Here is a 21,572-nt window from a genome sequence, read left to right on the forward strand (position 1 = left end):
TTAGCAGCTACCAAAGCTTGGCCTCTTCATCAATTGGACATCAATAATGCTTTTCTGCACGGGGATTTCGATGAGGAAGTATATATGTCTCTGCCGCCTGTTGTGTGTAAGCTACTCAAATCTCTTTATGGTTTAAGGCAAGCTTCTAGATGATGGTACACTAAACTTTCCATCACTATTCAACAGCTTGGCTTCATTCAATCTACTACTGATCATTCCTTGTTTGTGCATGTGAAAGGTCCTTTGTTTACAGCTTTATTAGTATATATGGATGACATGGTCATCACAGGAAATGATCCAGATTGTGTTGCTGAACTGAAGTCAGTTTTGGATGCCAAATTTGGAATTAAGGACCTTGGTTCACTTAAATACTTCTTGGGGCTTGAGATTGCTAGAAGTAAGAAGGGTATCAACTTGAATCAAAGGAAGTTTGCTCTTAATATATTAAAAGAAACAGGAATGAGGGGATGCAAGCCTATTAATTCTCCTATGGAGCAGCAGCTGAAGTTGTCCAAGGATTCTAGAGACTTGTTCACAGATTTGAACAAATACAGAAGACTCATAGGCAAACTAATGTATTTAACCTTGAGCATACCTAATTTAACTTATGCAATAAATAGATTAAGTCAGTTTTTGGCTAAACCAAGGCATCCACACATGCAGGCAGCTACTAGAATATTGCAATATATCAAGGGAACATCAGGGCAAGGGGTATTTTTACCTGTTGATTCAGATTTACAATTGAAAGCCTATTATGATGTTAATTGGGCAGGATGTCCAGACACTAGAAGATCATTAACTGGTTATTGTTTTTTTCTTGGGAATGCTTTAATTTCATGGAGATCAAAGAAGCAGTCAATGGTGTCAAGGTCTTCAGCTGAAGCCGAATATAGATCAATGGCAAGTACTACCTATGAAGTAACTTGGTTATTGTATCTATTGAAAGATCTTCAAGTGAAGCATGATAAATCAGTACTAATGTACTGTGATAACCAAGCAGCTTTGCATATTGCTGTGAATCCTGTGTTTCATGAGAGATCAAAACACATAGAGGCAAATTATCATATTGTGAGAAATAAAGTTCTTGATAGTACCATCAAAACATTTCATGTTACTTTCAGGAATCAATTGGCAGATGTCTTTACTAAGGCACTTGGTGTAGATAATCATATCAGATTAGTCAAGAAGTTGGGATTGATCAACATATTTCCTCCTAAGATTGAATATCCTGATTATGTGAACGAAGACCAGAATGCAAGAGCATTGCTCTTGAAAGGGGATGTTAAAATTTATAAGCATCCTTGGAAGAATTAGTTATTTGTTATAATTAGTTAAACTTTGTAATGATTTCTTTTTTTTAGGAAGTTAGTTATTTAGTTCATCTAACAGATTCTGTATATAAGGAGATTTAATGATTGTAATTTTCATTGCTTTTGCTTGTAAACTTCATTGGAATCAAGAAATAAGATCAGATTTTATTTAGATCTTCTATCCATGAAGTTTTTACATGTTTCCGTCATGTAAATACTAGTGTAGGGTTATTTTCTTCTAGTAGTGTCTTTGTATGTCAAATAAGGCAGTATGACTCCTCGGTCACTTTGATGTTTCCTAATGCTAGAGGGAATGGCCTAAAAAGCTCTTTAAGGGAGGGTGAGTGTTCATCAGTCATTGTAAAACTCACTAGCTTTTGTCAACGTGTTTAGCCTACTTTCCTCCCTCGCTAAGCACACAATGTCAACGGAGGTGTTGTTAATGAATTGCGTAGTTTCCATGTTTACTACTTGCATGCCACTGCTTTCATGATTGCTTACTAATTCCGCTACCATTTGATTGAATGCTAATGAAAGTGTTTCGTGGATGAATGTTGGTAAATGATAGGCTGACTAGTTAAACAAGAGTGCTTTAGCTAGCGTCGCACGGCCCTTTCACAATGGTGTGAAAATAGTCGGACGTGACACTTGGTATCAGAGCCAAGACTCAGTTACAACAAGAATTTAGTTACCTTCATTGTGGGATTTGGAAAGCTTTGGTAAGTGACCATGGCACCAAAAAATGCTGAGAGGATCAACGTGCTAGAAGCACAAGTTGAGGCAATAACCAACATTGTGGCTGCGGAGGTGACCCAGATGAGAGAACTTGTTGGTGAAGTAATGGGATCACAAAAACATCAAGCACGTTTGATAGGCGACATATCAAAGGACTTTCATCATACAATTGAAACTTTACAGTCGCGGATGGCTGATCTGGATGCAAAGGTGAATATGATGGTTCTTGATATGGGGAACTCCAACACTCCGAGAGTTAGCAAGACCAAGGTACTAGAACCCAGGACGTATGGGGGTACTTGTGATTCCAATGAGTTAGAGAACTTCTTGTTTGATGTGGAGTAGTACTTTCGCGCTGTGAGGATGGCCTCAGAACAAGCAAAGGTGGATACTACAACCATGTACTTGGTTGGTGATGCCAAACTGTGGTGGCGTACCAAGTACAAAGAAATTGAAAATGGAAGTTGTGTAATTGATAGTTGGGCTTACTTGAAGAGAGAGCTCAAGGCCCAATTCTTTCTTGATAATGTTGAGTATAATGCAAGGAGAAAGCTTAGATATCTCAAGCATACAGGGTCAAGTAGGGAATATGTGAAACAATTTTCTTCTTTTATGTTGGATATTCGGGATATATCGGAGAAGGACAAGTTGTTCTATTTTCTAGAAGGGATGAAACCATGGGCAAGAACTGAACTTCATAGGCAAAGAGTTTAAGACTTGTCTATTGCACAAGCTGCTACAGAATGCTTAACTAACTACGCTGGTGATGATACCGCCTCGTCCAAATGGTTTGGCAGAGAGGGAAACAGTGGAAAGTCTTTCAAGAAAGGCAAACCCAAGAGTGGGGGAGTCAACTCTAAATCATCAACCTCAAAGGAAGAAGTTTCGTCATCTCAAGGGTTCAACACACCCAATGGAAAGTGGAAGAGTAAAATTGCATGCTACTTGTATGGAGGACCTCACAGAGTGAGTGAGTATCAACACAAGGGATTACTCAATGCCTTACAAGCTTTCACTTCGGGATAAGTGGTGGAAAACGAGGAGGAAGCGGATAATGTCCAAAGGGTAGGTTCAGTGCAGCTAGTGGGCGCATTGGAAAAGCGGGCAAAAGCACCGAAAGTTACACGAGTAAAAGGGTTAATGTTTGTGAACTTAAAGATAAATGGGAAGAGTACCCACCCTATGGTGGATATGGGGGCTACTCATAATTTTTTTTTTGCAGTTGGAAGCATAGAGACTTAACTTATCCTTAGAGAAGGATACAGGACGCATGAAAGCAGTTGATTCTGTAGCCCAAGCTACTTTGGGAGTAGCCAAACAAGTGGCTGTAAAGCTTGGACAGTGGGAAGGTCTTGTGAATTTCACAGCGGTGCCTTGGATGACTTTCCAAACATTCTAGGAATGGAGTTCCTAAGGGGAACAAGGGCAGTGTTGATGCCTTCGGCTAGTTCCCTGTGCTCTGATGAGAGATCACTCGTGCATGGTGCAAGTCGTTGAGATGAAAGGAGACGAAGGGAAGTCCCTTTTAGCCATACAACTCTATGAGAGATTGGGTTAGGATGAGCAGACACGTCTAGCCACGGTGGTGGTAGACAAAGAAGTAGGCTAAGAGTTGGAGCCTACGGCCATCCAAGCGGTGTTGGATGAGTACAAGGAGGTGTTGCCGGATAAGCTGCTTCACAATTTTCCTTCACGACGGACTGTGGAGCATGAGATCGAGTTTTTATCAGGAGTGAAACCACCTGCCAAAGGGCTATGTCAGATGGTGCCTCTAGAGATAGTAGAGTTAGGGAAACATCTTGATGAATTGGAAGCAAGATGTGTTTGCCCTTCCAAAGAACCGTTGGGAGCATCGATGTTGTTTCATAGGAAACATGAAGAGCATCTATAGAAGGTGTTCGACAGGTTGAGGGAAAACAGTCTATATGTGAAGAAAGGGAAGTTCTCTTTCACTCAGTGGAGAAACAAATTCCTTGGTCATGTGGTTGAAAAACGTCGTATCCGGAGGGGTATGGAGAAGGTAAGGATGATTCAAGAATGGAAGATACCCACTACAATGAAGGAGTTGCGTTCCTTTCTTGGCTTTACTAGATATTACACGAAGTTCGTTGAGGGGTATTCGCGGAGAATGACTCCAATGACAGGACTACTAGGGAGGTATTATTGGCTACAACTGCGGGACGATGTGGTTGATATACCAAAACTTGTCTCACTTGCCAACAAAACAAGAGGGAGCGAAAGAAGTATGGTACTTTCATGGCCGCACCAAAGTGTTGCTTGGCAAAGGAGATGACACAATTGTTCCTTGTGACCGTTGTAAAACATTGGGGTGTTCCCCAAGTTATTTTTTGTGACCAAGACTTAATGTTATTGACAACTTCTTAATAGAATTTTTCAGGATATTCAGGTCACATCTTGATACCTCTTCGACTTACCACCAACAAATAGACGGACAGATGAAGAGATTCAGAGAGCTACTGGAAGAGTACTTGTGCCATTTTGTTAATGACAACCAGAAGAATGGCGTGCAACTACTTAATGTGGCTTCGTTCTGTGGCAATACCAAAAGGAGCTCAACAACCAACAAGAACCCTTTTGAGATTGTTACAAGCCAGCAGCCGCTGTTACCTCACACAGTGGGTGAACCATACAGAGGAAAGAATCTCAAGACATACATCTTTACCAAAGAATGGAGACAGAATGCAGAGTTTACCCAAGTCTATCTAGAGAAAGCTTCTAAATAGATGAAGAAGTGGGCAAATCAGGGGAGAAGAAGACCGCAGCACTTCAACCGAACAAAAGTGCGTCATGTGTTTCATGTCCGCTGCCTTAAGCCTTTCAACACCGACACCGATGATCTAAACAGAAGTCAGTCAAGAAGAGCAAAGTTGAAGACAGTGCCACCTGACAGACATAAAGTTGAAGAGATCCTTGCAACACAAAAGTTCATATCCTCAAGGAAGAAGCGGCAGAAGTTCCTGGTGAAGTGGAAATGCATTGATGACAAAGAAATCAGCTGGATTTCAACGGAAAATATGCAACCATTCGTGGACGAAGTTGAAGTGTACCTACCGCCAAAGTCTACAAGGACGTTGACTGCATAAGTGGGGGAGAATGTCACAAGTTAAGCTTGTTCAGGGCATTATGCTTGCCTGTGACTGCTTAATTGTCTCGTGTGCTTGGGATAGGTTTCCATCATGTAAATACTAGTGTATGGTTATTTTCTACTAGTAGTGTCTTTGTATGCCAAATAAGGTAGTATGACTCCTCAGTCACTTTGATTTTTCCTAGTGCTAGAGTGGGAATAGCCTAGAAAGCTCTTTAGGGGAGGGTGAGTGTTCATCAGTCTTTGTAAAACTCATTAGCTTTTGTCAACGTATTTAGCCTACTTGCCTCCCTCGCTAAGCACACAATGTCAATAAAGGTGTTGTTAATGAATTGCGTAGTTTCAATGTTTAATGCTTGCGTGCCACTGCTTTCATGATTGCTTACTGTTTCTGCTACCATTTGATTGAATGCTAATGAAAGTGTTTCATGGATGAATGTTAGTAAACGATAGGCTGGCTACTTAAATAAGAGTGCTTTAGCTAGCACCGCACGGCCCTTTCATAACGGTGTGAAAATAGTCGGACCGTGACGCGAAGCGTTGGTGTTATTTGTTTTGTCACGGCATGGTGCTCTTGAGGTTGCCCCAAGAAAAAGATTATATTTTGGGCTCAGATGATCTAAAAGGATTAATTGACCCACTAAAAATTACCCAATGCCCAATACCATCCAAAGTGAAAGTATATATTGATTTTCTTCTTTCGATGCAATGGATAAAAATAATATTTCAGATGTTGATGGTGGACTTCATCATAGCTTCATCTTCGCTCTTAAGTAACCCACTTCAATCATTACATAATTTTTACTTTACATGTCCATGGGTACTCGGTAAGGGTGTAGTGATTCCAAAATAAATAAATAAATAAATAAATAAAAAATAATAATAATTTAAAATTAAATTAATTACAAAATTATTATTAATTAAATAATATAATATATATATCAATATAATATAATATTATATATATATATATATATTCATCTCAAATCTTCCTGAGAAATCAGGAAGATTGAAAGTCGCCCAGCTCTTTCTCTCTCATCACGCTCTCTCAACTCCCTCTCTCATCAACCACTCTCCCTCTCTCTTCAATTTCTTCTCCGATTCTCGACTAATTGAAGAACGGAAAATACCCCTTGGTTCCATTCTCAGCTACCAACATTTTAACCGAAGTGGATTTGTGATCAGGGCGTCGTAGGCACCACTCCTGGGATAAGGTAAACCCACTCTCTCTTCAATTTTTCCCCAATATTCAGCCAAATTGATGATCGAACACCACCATAGGGTCCTGGCTTCGATCCTCGTCAATTTAATCGGAACATTATTTTGATTTGGGGATCCTAGATGTGAATTCTGGTGTTATCCCAAGAGGGGGGTGAATTGGGTATTTTTAAAAATTAAGTATTTCAAGTTCTAATTTTGAAAACAATCAATTACAAACTTACAAGCTACTTACAACTACCTCAATGTTTTTCAATTAATCAACCTAATGAGTGATTTTATCAATCAACCTAATTTATCCAATTACTTTGATGACTACTATATATTTAAAATATTCACACAAATAAGATTACGCAAAAATTAAATAGAGGTAAGGGTAAGAGTGATGCAAACTAATTTTTTACGAGGTTTGGCCTACCCCAGCCTACGTTCTCGCGTTGAGCAACCCACTTAAGGATTCTACTAAAAATCCGCTCCATTAACTCGGACAGAGCTTCCCTTACAATCCACTACTTACAAGAGGCGTAGCTTCCTCCTCAACCCCATTTCACAGCCTATGTAGAGACCCGAACCCGTAAAATAAGAAAATGGTCAAAAAGTAATTTTAGCAGGCTTCGTCAACGAAGCCAAATTTCTCGTCGACAAAGGCCCTCATGTGCTTCGTCACCGAAATTCAAAGCCTTTGTGATGCCCGATTTTTCGTACCATTTTTTTTCCACATATTAACATACATAACATATTGGCCACGTCACCACCCTGATACCATCTAAACACGACCCAGCCCAGGGTGGGAACCGGATAAAACGGTCATACCAGTATTCCTATCAGCGAAAGTCACAAAATATATATATATATATATATATATGTATATACATCACAGTGAATACACATACCAAAGTGTCAACTAACCAGAAGTTTATACATCAACATACATCCCAAAATAACAAAATTCTAGGGGAATCATCCATCCCTAGTCTACACACTCACCCTGTATGTCAGGGTACCAGCTCCACCCTATCTGGGAGCTCTATCACCAGCTCAATCTCGGTTCCTTGAAATATTTAAATGTTTGCGTGAGACACATCTCAGTAAGACGAAATAAATTATTTACAGTGTGTGAAAATATGAGATTCATTGTTTCATAGCATATAACATATCAGTGATAATATATTCTGAGAAAATATAACATTTCCATTATCATCATCATATAAATATACAACACAAGCTTTCGTAAGCTTTTACTTCCATTTCCAAAATCATCTATTCACAATCCAAGTTTACCCGCGAAGTTCCTGAGAATAGGGAAACTTACCCGCTCATACAAGCACCTTCCCTCTACCCTAAAATCGTTTGCAGCCTAACCCAATTAACCCTGGTTCAACTACAACTGATACTTATCAAAGCACTCACCTTACTCAGTAAGCCCTCAAGCAGTGTATCTTACTTCGCTTTATTATTTATTAACTCATGCAATTTCATTTCTCATTTTCATTTCATTTCCATATTTCCACTTCTTTTCCATTTTCCATTTCCATATCTAGCACATGAGTATCCTCGGTAACCCACATTGTCATGTCTGTAACTCATGGCTAACTTGAGGATTATTCTACACGCCATGCTTCCCCCCATGGTCAGGGTTGTGCGGCCAAAAGGCTGGATCTAACCGCGGTTGGCCGACCCGATTAGATCAAATAATACCATATACCTGTCTGTAGTAACGAATGGTCTGCCATATACCCTGATCCGGAAATCCAGGGGGCAATATACAACCCTTCTCTAGCCTATTCGTACTGCCTCGCCACACACTCCACAACTCCGTGTGGTTGCACTTTTCATCTGCTAGCATCGGTACCGTGCTCAATATCATAACTCATCATTGGGGTTTACATATCAATTCCATCAGGGTTTTCTTTTCCACTATTTCACTTTTCTCATATCAGCATTTCCAAATTCAATATTCATTGCAGTTGTTAGTTGCAATGTTCACATTCCCAATATTCACAATTACCATTCTCAATTCAGTATTTACCAATTAATATTCCCATTTCAATATTCCTAGTAAAATTCACATTTGTCTACCGATAAATTCTCAGTATTTTAATACCAGTTTCATTTCATAACAATATGCATATATAATGAGGGAAATATGAAATATTGAATATATATATATATATATATATATATATATATATATGAAAATATATTACATATCACATGTTTCATCATTTCCAGTATGCACCTTTCAATATTTCATATTTCCCTCATTTCACAAAACCCTTTCCATATTTCATATATTTCCACATTTCTCAATATACACAAATATCAATATTTCATACTTTCATTGTTTTCATAAAAAACATTTCTATACATCCTTTTATCCCATTTCATTATTATCCAAAAATCGCCATTAACATTTCATCATTTTCATATGATCATATCTCACACAAATTTCATTTATTAATCATATCATAATAATTTTAGGGATAATAGAATAATTCATTTCACATATAATTCACCCAGTATTTCACAAAAATATATGTTATAATTTATTCCCCTTACCTGACTTACTGAGATGCTCGCAATTTAATCCAAACTTACACCCACGGTGTTCCCAGTTCAACACCCTAAAATTTATATTTTTCTAAACAAACATTCAATATTATTTCATCTACTACACTTTTCTCAGTCCAGAAATACCAAATACCTTATAAAACTTAAAATAACCAACTTATCCAGATTTTGGGATGGTGCCCAAGTTGGCCTAACCAACAAACTATTCCAGCAAACTTGAAGAGAATCTTCCCAAGAGTAGGGTGGCGGCTTCCGATTGTCGAACCAGTGAAGAAAGAAGTCGAAAAGTTAAAGAGAAGGTGAGGGAGATGATTTTAGAGAGAGAAAAAAATTGGTTGCATGAAAATTTTGCTAAAACCCCGAGCTTGATGTTTTTATAAGGTGCAGATTCGTTGACAAGACATGTCACCTCGTCGACGAGTCCATGAAGGGAGTTCATCGACAAACTCGTACCCTTGTCAACAAACTTCAGGCTCTACTAAACCTCTCTTGGTAAGTTCTCATCGACGAGACACGTGTCTACGTCGATAAGCCCAAGAAGCCTGTTCGTCGACGAGCACTCTGCACTCGTCAACGAGACCCTGCTAAATCCCCTTTTAAAAAATCCTTTTCTCTCCTTTATCTTTATAATTTATTTGCTATAATTCTCCACATTCTCCCTTCCTTATAAAAATTTCGTCCTTGAAATTTACTATCTATAATATACACCATCCATTAAAGGAAAATTGGCTACTTATTTCATTACTTACCCTCACTTATGGCGGAGGAATATCGTGGTTAAAAAGGGGTTGTGGGAGATAACAACCATTGAAATAAAATTATCCCCAGAACCATTAAAATCTAAACACTACCTAACCTACATTATACAAATTAAATTACATACCTTAACCCTAATTCACATCGAACCGGTGCAAATATCTCTGGAGCATCTGCTCCTTTAACTCCTAAGAAGCTTCCTCTACTACATGGTTGTGCCACAGAACTTTTACTAACGGTATACTTTTCATATGCAACACTTGTTCTTTCCAATCCAAAATCTGCATTGGCATTTCCTTATAAGACAAAGCATCACTGAGTTCCAGTGCCTCATATCTGATCATATGAGATGGATCTTGGACGTATTTTCTTAACATAGAGACGTGAAATACGTCGTGAATTCTTGACAAAATTGGTGGTAATGCCAACCTGAAGGAAACTAGACCCACTCCTCCAAGAATTTCGAATGGTCCAATATACATAGGGCTCAGTTTACCCTTCCTCCTGAATCTCATAACACCTTTCAACGGTGCTACTTTTTAAAAAACATGGTCCCCTGTGTCAAACTCCAACTCTCGCCGGCAAGTATCAGTGTAACTCTTCTGCCGGTTTTGCGCAACACTGATTCTATCTCTGATGAGTCTAACTTTTCCCTGAGTATGTTGTATCATCTCTAGCCCTAATATTTTTCTCTCTCCAATTCATCTTAGTACAATGGGGATCAGCATTTCCTACAATACAATGCCTCAAATGGTGTCATCCATATGATAGTTTGATAATTGCTATTATACGCAAACTAGACTAATGGTATAAATCGTAACCAACTGCCCCCAAAGTCCAACACGCATGCATGTAGCATATCCTCTAATATATGTATCATCCTCTCCATCTGTCCATCTATCTGAGGATGAAATGCAGTGCTGAACGAAAACTAAGAACCCATGGCCTCTTGCAAACTCCTCTAGAAACGGGATGTGAACCGTGGGTCTCGGTCTGAAACTATGGACACAGGCACGCCATGCATTCTCACTATCTCCTGAATATATATTTGCCAACCGGTTTAAGGAGTGGTTAACTCTAATGGATAGAAAATGGGTAGTCTTTGTAAGTCGATCCACCACTGCCCAAATGGTGTCCTGTCCGTGAAGCGCCGGCGGTAACCCAGTGACAAAATCTATCACCATATGCTCTCACTTCCACTCAGGAATATACAATGGCTGCAATGACCCCGCAGGTCTCTAATGCTCAACTTTCACCTGCTGACATGTCAAGCATTGTGCTACAAACTTAGAAATTTCTCTTTCTATTCCATTCCACAAAAAGGAATCTCGAAGATCCCTGTACATTTTAGTGCTACCAGGATGTACCGTATACAAGAATCAGTGCACTTCCTCCAAACTCACTTTCTTAATCTCAGGATCGGTAGGTACACATAACCTAGTACGAAACCTCAATGTCCCATCATCTGAGATACTGAAATCTTCCTCCAGACCCTCTTATACTTTCTCTATCAGCTCTACCAATTCTGCATCACTCCTCTGTGCTGCTCTAATTCTTTCCTGCAGAGTCAGCTGTAACACCAGATTGACAATAAAGACCCGATGGTCACCCTCTACGAGTTCTATCCCCATTCTTTCTAGATCCATATGAATCGAATGCTGGATCCCCACTGCAAATACTGATGTACCCACAAATTCTCGGCTTAAGGCATCAGCCACCACATTAGCTTTTCCCATGTGGTAACTGATGGTACAGTCGTAATCCTTTATCAGCTCTAACCATCTCCTCTACCTCACATTCAATTATTTCTACATGAAAAAGTATTTCAAACTCTTGTGGTCAAAAAAATTTTCACACCTACCCCTATAAAGATAATGCCGCCAAATCTTTAGTGCGTACATTACCACTGCCAGCTCCAAATCATGAGTAGGGTAATTCTTCTCATATTTTTTCAATTGACGTGAGGCATATGCTATAACTCTCCCCTACTGCATCAGAACACAGCCAAGCCCTTTACGTAATGCATTACTGTAAATCAAACCCTCCTCACCTGAAGGAAGTCAACACCTGTGCAATGATGAGTCTCTGCTTCAGCTCTTGGAACCTCGTCAACGAACCCGACAATTAAGAGAAACCCTCAACTAATTTGCAGTAGTATCCAGCTAATCCTAGAAAACTTCTAATTTCCTGCACATTCTTTCGTCGTATACAATCTACTACCACCTCGATCTTACTCGGGTTTACTGAGATACCACCCTTTGGGATCACATGTCCAAGGAAGTTAACCTGATCTAGCCAAAATTCGCACTTCTTAAATTTTGCAAACAGTTTCCTTTCCCTCAGTATCTGAAGTACTATCCTCATATGTTCCTTGTGCTCCTCTGAGCTCTTTGAATACACTAGTATATCGTCAATAATTACCACCACGAACTGATCTAGATATTGGTGAAAAACTTTGTTCATCAAATCCATAAGTACTACAGGAGCATTAGTCAACCCAAATGGCATAACCAAAAATTCATAGTTTCCATATCGAGGCCTGAATAACGTCTTGGGAACATCCTCAACTCTGACTTTTACTTAATGATACTCAGACCATAAATCTATTTTTGAGAAAACTTGTGTCCCCTGTAGCTGATCAAATAAATCATCAATGCGAGGAAGCGGGTACTTATTCTTGATGGTCATTTTATTAATTTCACGGTAGTCGATGCACATTCTCATCGACCCATCTTTCTTTTTCACAAATAAAACCGAAACTCCCTAGGGCAACATGCTGGGCCGAATAAATCCTCTGTCTAATAATTTCTGCAGCTGGTCCTTCAATTCTTTTAATTCTGTCGATGCCATTCTGTACGACGCTTTCAAAATCTGCACTATCCTCGGCAATAAATCAATATAAACTCTACCTCACAATTAGGAGGTAGCCCCAACAAATCTTTGGGAAATACATCAAGAAAATCCCTCACTATCGGGATATCCTCCATCCTTAACTCACCCTCTAGTATTGCCTTTACACAGGCCACAAAACCCTGACAACCATATAATAGCAATCGCCTCACCTAAATGGCGGATAACAACTGTGGTAGAGTACGCACACAAGACTCCACAAACCGATACTCCTATCCCCCTAGAGGTTTGAACACAACCTCTTTCTGATGACAATCTATATTGCCATTGTGAGCGGCTAGCCAGTCCATACCCAATATCTCCTCAAATCCATGCATATCCAAGACAACTAAATCAGCCATTAAAATCAACCCCTAAATACACACTAGACAATTGCTAAGTACTTTATCCCATGTCCCCACAGCTCCTATCGGCGCAACTACTAATAAAATAACCCCCAATCACTGAGTTTCAAACCCACACCATTTTACAAATTCTCGGGCAATGAAGGAATGGGTCGCCCCTGAATCGAACAATGCAGTAGCTTTAAATGACATAATTAAAATGGTACTTGTCACGACGTCTCCGGCCGCCTCCGCATCTTCAGGTGTCAATGCATAAACTCATGCCGAGGCGATATTCCTTTTGCTGACCACCACGAGGTGCCTAATGACCTCCTCTGTATGATCTCGGAGCAGGCACTGTCGCCGGTGGTGCACAACAATCCCTCACCATATGTCCGACTGATAACACCGATAGCAGACCGTCTCCCTAAGCCGGCACTCTCCTGAGTGCCTCCTACAACATGTGGGGCAAGGAGAGGGCATCTGTCTACCCTGTCTTGCTCAATCTCCTCCCCCCGATCTCTGTCCTCCTTTACTATCCTACCTCTTCCATGACCCCCAACTGGACCCTGCCTGAACATCTAAAGATGCAGGCCTCTTTTGTAAGGACCTGCTACTTATAAAACATTTTCTTTTCGTATATATATATAACATAAACACCATATGTCTGATATACTATTAAATTATCCTCGGCTCAGAAGAGCACTGAGGAAAAACTCTGCATGTCATACACCCCTAAGCAGCGGTATACAAAAAGTTGTAAATTGTCAAGTACACAATAACAGAAAGTTATAATATTCTGAAATATATTTACAACACAAAATACCCAGTTACAACATCAAAAACCTGGGATCCATCCCAAATCACTGGCACCAAAAACACACCTACCCTTCCAGCAAGGGCAGTGCAAGACAACCTCTACCTGCGAGCCTGATCTGCTTGCCTAACTGGATCTCCTGAAAAATAGAAAGTCGCTGGGATGAGACAACGCTCAGTAAGAGGAAATATGCTATTACTAGTGTGTGGCGGCTAAGTTGCACATATAATATATTGAAATAATACTGATACTGTAAAATGAATAAGCTGATATATTGTACAAAACATAAGCAATGTAGCTACAAAATACAACTGTGTATCTAAGTTTACTATCTGTACATATTGCTAATATGATAATATAAACTACTGCTGAATTATATATATATATATATATATATATATATATATGTACGTACATAGGAACTTCTTCTATACCCTAGGATTTGTATGTCATAATATAACCCCTCATGACAGGGTTGTGCAGCCCATAGGCTGGACTTACTCTGATTGGCCTACCAGGCAAGTCAATCTTTCTATATCATCTGTCAGTCTATCAATCTATCAATCTAACCCACTACAATCTCTCCGGGCAATCTCCAAATCTATCTCGTCTAACCGGCCACCTTAACCCAACATGCTGGGAGACTGCAATCTCTCCTGACACGATTAGATGGAATCTACATACTATCTAAGTTATGTGGTTGCACATGTCTGTAATAGCAACAGATACCGTGTTTGATATCTGTATCTGTTTGTAATATCCTTAGAGATCTGATACTGTGTAATACTAATATATATATATACTTATCTTGTTGCTTTTAACATGATTTCAAAACAACCATAACACTATAAATCTGAGCTATAATATCTGAAATATCTGTAGTATCTGTTTGTAATATCTGTAATTTCTTTCTGAAATACATGTAATATCTGTCTGAGTGTTATGGTTTAGAAGTCATGTTATTCTAAGTAATGCTATAAATCTTACTTTTTGCTAATAAACTTGTATAACTAGATATTTGTAAATTTTCATAATCAACTTATTAAACAATAATAGACTCAGGCCACACAACTGTGTAATTAAAATATCATGCTTCATAACTGTAATTTCTCTAAAATAATACTCATGATATTATGTAAAAATAAACCGATCGACATGCTTGTAAATATACATAAATAATCTTCTGTTATACATTCTGAAAACTCCCTAGCATAGCATATTTCCCTTACCTAATTTTTAAAAAGTCTCTATTGTATCCAAGCCCTACGCCTACAGGGTTCCCCGCTCAACACCCTGAAAACAACATCCCCCAGAACAAAATATCAGTATTTGTTTGTATTCTACACTTCTTATAACTGTGAAAAAGGAAAATGCTAAATAAAATGTCTTACCCTAAGATTGGAATGAATTTCAAACCATTTCCACCAACGATCCACTCTGATAGATTTACAGATAACTTTCCCAAGAGCGTCGTGGTGGCCTCAGATCGTCAATCCAGCGAGAAACAGAGTCGGGATCGAAAAAAGAAGGGAAGAGGGACATTTTAGAGAGAGAGAGAGAGAAAGGGGATCCTTTGCGAAATTTTCTACTGAAAAATCCAAATTTTAGCTATTTACAACCCTGGATTCGTCAACGAGACACGTCATCTCGTCAACGAGTCCATGAAGAAAGTTCATCGATGAACCTGAACCCCTTGTCGAAGAATTTCAGACTACTAATACCCCTTCTCGGTATCTTCTCATCGACGAGACGTGCCCTCGTCGACGAGGCCCTCATGTATTCTCGTCGACGAATTCCCTGTGTTTGTCGACGAGACCCTTATTAATTTCCTAGGTTATTACATTCTCCCCTCCTTATAAAATTTCATCCTCAAAATTTACTATTTATACCAAACATTATTCTCTGAATTAAAATGGTCTACTTATTTTATTACTTACCCTCATTTATAGCGAAAGAATATCGTGATTACATTCTATGTTCTGTGAGATACACATATAAAACTAAAAGACTACTTACTAACTAAATTATTACATGTACCTACAAAAGAAAACATTACCTAACTTCTTACATTTTACCTGATTATAACTAAGTCTCTTGGAATAACTGCGGGTATTTCTGTTTTATTTCTTCTTCAAGCTCCCAAAAAGCTTCTTCTATAGCGTGGTTTCTCCACAAAACTTTTACTAGTTGAATTTCTTTAGTACGCAATTCTTGAGTCATTCTATCCAAGACCTATACCGATGCTTCTTCATAAGCTAATGAATCTTTAAGTTCTATTTCTGCATGACTGATTATGTGGGACGAATCTAAGACGTATTTCTTTAGTATAGCTACATGGAATACGTCATGTATTCTAAATAAAGCTGGTGGCAAAGTTAGCCTGTAGGCAACTGACCCTACTCTCTCGAGTATCTCAAAAGGGCCAATATACCTAGGGCTCAACTTGCTATTCTTCCCAAACCTCATAACCCCTCTTAGATGAGCTACCTTCAGGAATACTCGATCTCCCACATCAAACTCTAATTCCTAGTGGTGACTGTCTACATAGCTTTTCTGTCGACTCTGCGCGGTACTAATTCTTTCTTTAATTAGTCAGACCTTATTACACGCTTGCTATACTATCTCTGGACCCAAAACTCACCTCTCACCTACTTCATCTCAAAAAAGAGGGGAACGACACCTCTTACCATACAATGCCTCGTAACGTGCCATGTCGATGCTAGCTTGATAACTGTTATTATAAGCAAACTCAACTAGTGGCATAAACTGAGTCCAGCTACCCCCAAAATCTAGCACGCACGCCCGAAGCATATTTTCTAATGTCTGGATCATCCTCCCAGTCTGACCATCTGTTTGGGGATACAAAGCGGTGCGAAATACTAACCGTGTACCCATAGCTTCCTAAAACTTTTCCAAAATCGTGAGGTAACCCGAGGATCTCGGTCCGAAACTATGGATACCGATACACCATGGACGTGAACTATTTATTGAATGTATATTTCTGCCAGTCTATCCATGGAATAGCCGACTTTAATAGGGATGAAATGAACAATCTTCGTCAGACAATCCACGATTACCCAAATCGCATTTAGTCCCTGTCGTACTGGTGGTAACCCAGTAATAAAATCCATAAAGAAGTGATCCTATTTCCACTCTAGAATGAAGAGTGGCTGCAACTGTCCTAATGGTCTTTGGTGCTCAACCTTAACCTACTGGAATATCAAACACTATTATACAAATTCAGCAATTTCTCTTTTCATTCCACTTCACCAAAAATACTCTCGCAGATCCCTATACATTTTAGTACTACCAGGATGAACTGTGTATAGTGATCTGTGAGCCTCTTCCAAAATCATCCTTCTAATATCACCATCTGCAGGCACACACAACCTGGTGTGAAATCTCAGAGCACCGTTATCAGAGATACTAAACTCTTCTCCCTGACCATGCCATACTCTGGCTATTACTTTTGCTAACTCTGCGTCATCACCCTGAGCGGCCTTAATCTTCTCATATAATATATGCTGAACAATCAGGCTGGCAACAAATGCCTGAAGATTATCCTCTACTAACTCTATGCCAAGTCTCTCCAAATCCATCAGAATTATATGTTGAATCTCCATAGCTGTCAGTACTGGTCCCACTAATTCCTTGCTCAGAGCACTTGCTACCACATTCACTTTCCCTGGGTGGTAATTAATTGTGCAGTCATAGTCTTTAATAAGCTCTAGCCATCTTCTTTGCCTCATATTCAGCTCTTTCTAGGTAAAGAAGTATTTTAAGCCTTTATGATTCATGAAGATTTCGCACTTCTCACCATATAGATAATGTCTCCAGATCTTGAGAGTATACACTACTGCAGTTAGCTCCAAATCATGAACAGGATAATTTTTCTCATATTCTTTAAGATTTCTAGAAGCATACGCAATAATCATGTCGTACTGCATCAATACACACCCAAGCCCCTTCAGGGACGCATCACTATATATCACAAACTCGTCCTCTCCTGATGGAATAGCCAACACTGGGGCAGTAACCAATCTTTGTTTCAACTCCTCATAGCTCTACTCATAGTCATCGGTACATTCGAACTTTACATTCTTCCTCATAAGTCGCATCAACAAACCTGATAAACTAGAGAAACCATCAACAAACATCGGTAGTAACCTGCCAAACCCAGAAAACTTCTAACTTCTTGGACATTCCCTGGCCTTACCCAATTCACTACTGCCTCTATCATACTCAGGTCAATAGATACACCTGCCTCAAAGATCACATAGCCAAGAAAAGAAACCTACCTTAGCCAAAATTCACATTTCTTAAACTTCACGTATAGCTTTCTCTCTCTCGGTGTTTGTAATACCAGCCTCAAATGATGCTCGTGCTCCTCAAAACTCCTCGAGTAAACTAGTATATCATCAATAATTACAACCACAAACTGGTCCAAATACTGATGGAACACTTGATTCATTAAATCCATAAATACTGCTAGTACGTTAGTTAATTCAAATGACATTACTAGGAACTCGTAATGCACATATCTTGTTCAAAAAGTCATTTTTAAGATGTCTTCTGCCCTAACTTTCACCTAATGATAACCCGACCGAAGGTCAATTTTAGAATAGACCTAGGTCCCCTAGAGCTGATCAAACAAATCATCAATCCTAGGAAGAGGATATTTATTCTCAACTATCAGTTTATTTATCTCTCTGTAATCTATTCACATCCTCATGGTCCCATCTTTCTTTTTCACAAATAGAACTGGCGCTCCCTAGGGCGACACACTAGGCCTGATAAAGCCTTTATCCAGCAATTCCTACAATTGATCTTTTAGTTCCTTTAACTCGACTGGGGTCATTCGGTAAGGTGTTTTAGACACTGGTGCTGACCCTAGTAAAAGATCCACAGTAAATTCAATCTCACGGTCCAGTGGCAAACCAAGTAATTCTTCTGAAAATACATTTGAAAATTCTCTGACCACAGGAATATCAGCTTGTTTCAGTTCTTCATTTGGCAACTCCTTTATGTAGGCAACAAATCCCTAGCAGCCTTCTTGAATCAGTTTCCTCACCTAAATGGCCGATGCAAGCTATGGGTGAACCACAGTAATTTCTAGAAGGTTGTCAAGAGGGGATGGGAGTTTGAAATTCAAGGTCACCTTCAATTTAGATTTGTAAAGAAATTGCAGGCTCTGAAACATCCTCTGAAAAATCTAAACTCCCTGCATTTCTCACATATCTCTACAAGAGCAGAGACTGATATGGAGGAGGTATTGGAATTACAACAAAGCTTCATAACTCTCCTAGGAATATGGATCTACAAGGTAGACTGGCAGAGAAGAAAAAAGAGGCAAGCAAAACTACAGAGGCAAGCAGAATGTTCTTTGCTCAGATAGCAAAGGCAAAATACCTTAAAGAATGTGAAAAAGATACAGCTTTCTGTCATGCCTTAATGAGGATAAATGTGTCCAAAAACCATATTGCTGCAGTTAAAAAAAGTAATGGGGCTCCAACAGTCTCCCAACAACAAGTAGTGGAGGAATTCTTGGGGTTCTATATGGAGCTTCTGGGAAAGGAGGTACCAACTGAATCTATTAACCCGAGGACTGTTGCTAGAGGAAAGGTTCTTAATGATAGTCAGGCTACTCAAATGACTCTGCCTATAACAAATGAGGAGATCAAATCTGCTGTGTTTAGCATTGGTGATATGAAGTCTCCAGGTCCTAATGGGTACTCAACTTGTTTCTTCAAAAAATCTTGGAATATTGTTGGGAAGGAATTCTCCCTTACTGTTAAAGAATTTAGAGACAGGTAAATTGTTGAAACGGATCAATTATACAGTCATTGCCCTGATTCCAAATCAAACCATGTTGATACTGTTTAAGAGTACAGACCTATATCTTGTTGCAATATGAGGTACAAGGTAATTGCTAAGGTGATTGTAGGAAGAATCAAGCCTTGCCTGGAAGAAATTATAGATCCAGCTCAATCTGCCTTTGTCAAACAGCGTAGTATAGTGGAAAATATTTACTTAGTGCAGGAGATTGTAAGGAAGTGGGCAAGGAAGATGGTCTCTCCTAGATGTTTGTTGAAAATAGACCTTAAGAAGGCATATGATACTATGTCTTGGAAATTTGTCAAGGAAATGCTGGAGCATCTAAAGTTCCCTGGGGTTATGGTGAATTGGATTATGCGGTGTGTTTCCTCCCCCACTTACTCTCTCTCTGTAAATGGTGGCTATCATGGCTTCTTTGAAGGAAGGAAAGGTCTACGACAAGGAGATCCCATCTCTCCTTTGTTGTTTGTGATTGGAATGGAATACTTTCTAGGCTCCTCAAGGGTCTTGAAAGTAATATAAGATTCAGATTTCACCCAAGTTGTGAGCAGTTGAAAATTTCTCACCTTGCTTTTGCTGATGATCTGATTTTGTTTTCAAGGGGTGATTCATACTCAGTTAAGTTGTTGTTGGACTACATTGAAAGGTTTTCGAAATGTTCAAGGTTGGCTACAAATAATTTGAAATCCAATATACTGCATGGTGGAATTAAAGCCCTGGAATTGGAACAAATCAAAAGATTAACAGATTTTCAGGAGGGGAACTTTCCATTCAAATATTTGGGGATTCCCCTAACTACATCAAGGCTCAATAAGATGCACTATGCTCCTTTAATTAACAGGATCTCTGATCTCCTCAGTGGCTGGCCAAATCATACTATATCTTATGCAGGGAAGCTAGAGCTCATAAATTCTGTTATTCAGGGGGTAGAATGCTTTTGGCTAGCAATCTTCCCAATTCCTAAATCTGTTGTGGATCATGTGGTGAGACTTTGCAGAACTTTTCTATGGGGTGGAAGGAAGAAACCCCCGGTTGCCTAGAGAGAATTATGTCTTCCCAAAATTAAAGGTGGCTTGGGAGTGTTTGATCTAATTGCTTGGAATAAAGCCTTACTCACTCGAGCCTTATGGAATATCCAAAGCAAGAAGGATTCACTGTGGTCAAAATGGGTTCATCAAATCTACTTAGGAGACTCAAATTTCTGGGAAGCAGTTCCCAAAAATGATGATTCTCCCTTATTCAAAAAATTGGTGGAGTTGAAGAACCATGTTGTAGAGAAATGTGGAAACTGTAGGGATGCTGAAAGTTTGTTAAAACAGTCGGTGGTAGATGATCAACTTTCAACAAATGCTTACAATTTCTAGAGGAATAAAGGGAGAGCAGTTCATTGGCATAAAGAGATATGGAAATGTGGAAGTATTCCGAGACATGCTTTTACGTTATGGATGGGAATCAAAGGGAAGCTACTTACGAATGATAAAATCCAAGGAGATGGTGTGGACCTACAATGTGTGTTGTGCAATGCAAAGATAGAAACCAATGAGCACTTATTTTTTAAATGCAACTTTACTAAGGAAGTGTGGGATTGAATTAGGGGTTGGTTGGTCATAACCAGATCAATGTCTACTTTGAAAGCTACTCTGAAATGGCTTCATAAGGAAGCAAAAGGCACAGAAATTCAATCAACTGGAAAGAAGGTGTGCTTGGCTACCACTGTATATTTCATTTGGCATTTCTGGAATATGTGGAAGTTTGAAGGCAAGAAGATCTCTCCCACGGAACTTATAGAAGTGATCCAAAGGTACACATTTAGAGTAGTATATGATAGATTTAATACGTTCAATGATATTTAATTGCTTTCAGTTATTCTATTAGCTTTTGATTTACTTGTTGATTATCTAGCAAGGTCGGTTGGCCTTGCTTTCTTTTGTATTGCAATGATGGAGACTATACTTCCCTTTTATAGCCTAGGTCTGCCCAATATATTTTGT

The 21,572-nt window shown here is 39.2% G+C and overlaps 2 protein-coding genes across 3 annotated transcripts in view; one reads left to right on the plus strand and one right to left on the minus strand.

Moving 5' to 3' along the window:
* The first annotated feature begins 276 nt into the window (after positions 1-276).
* Positions 277-1,314, plus strand: LOC131149899 (uncharacterized mitochondrial protein AtMg00810-like). The gene has a single exon (XM_058100691.1). The coding sequence runs from the start codon at positions 277-279 to the stop codon at positions 1,312-1,314; it is 1,038 nt and encodes a 345-aa protein (XP_057956674.1).
* A 12,281-nt stretch (positions 1,315-13,595) lies between these two features.
* The window catches only part of LOC131147774 (uncharacterized), a 46,639-nt gene continuing 38,662 nt past the window's right edge, over positions 13,596-21,572 (minus strand). For both annotated transcript variants that reach the window (XR_009134927.1, XR_009134922.1), the window contains one exon: positions 13,596-13,885. The gene's annotated coding sequence lies outside the window, so the exon portion shown is untranslated. The remainder of the gene's footprint in view (positions 13,886-21,572) is intronic.

This window comes from Malania oleifera, chromosome 2 (genome assembly GCF_029873635.1).
Source record: "Malania oleifera isolate guangnan ecotype guangnan chromosome 2, ASM2987363v1, whole genome shotgun sequence".
Taxonomy (NCBI): Eukaryota; Viridiplantae; Streptophyta; class Magnoliopsida; order Santalales; family Ximeniaceae; genus Malania; species Malania oleifera.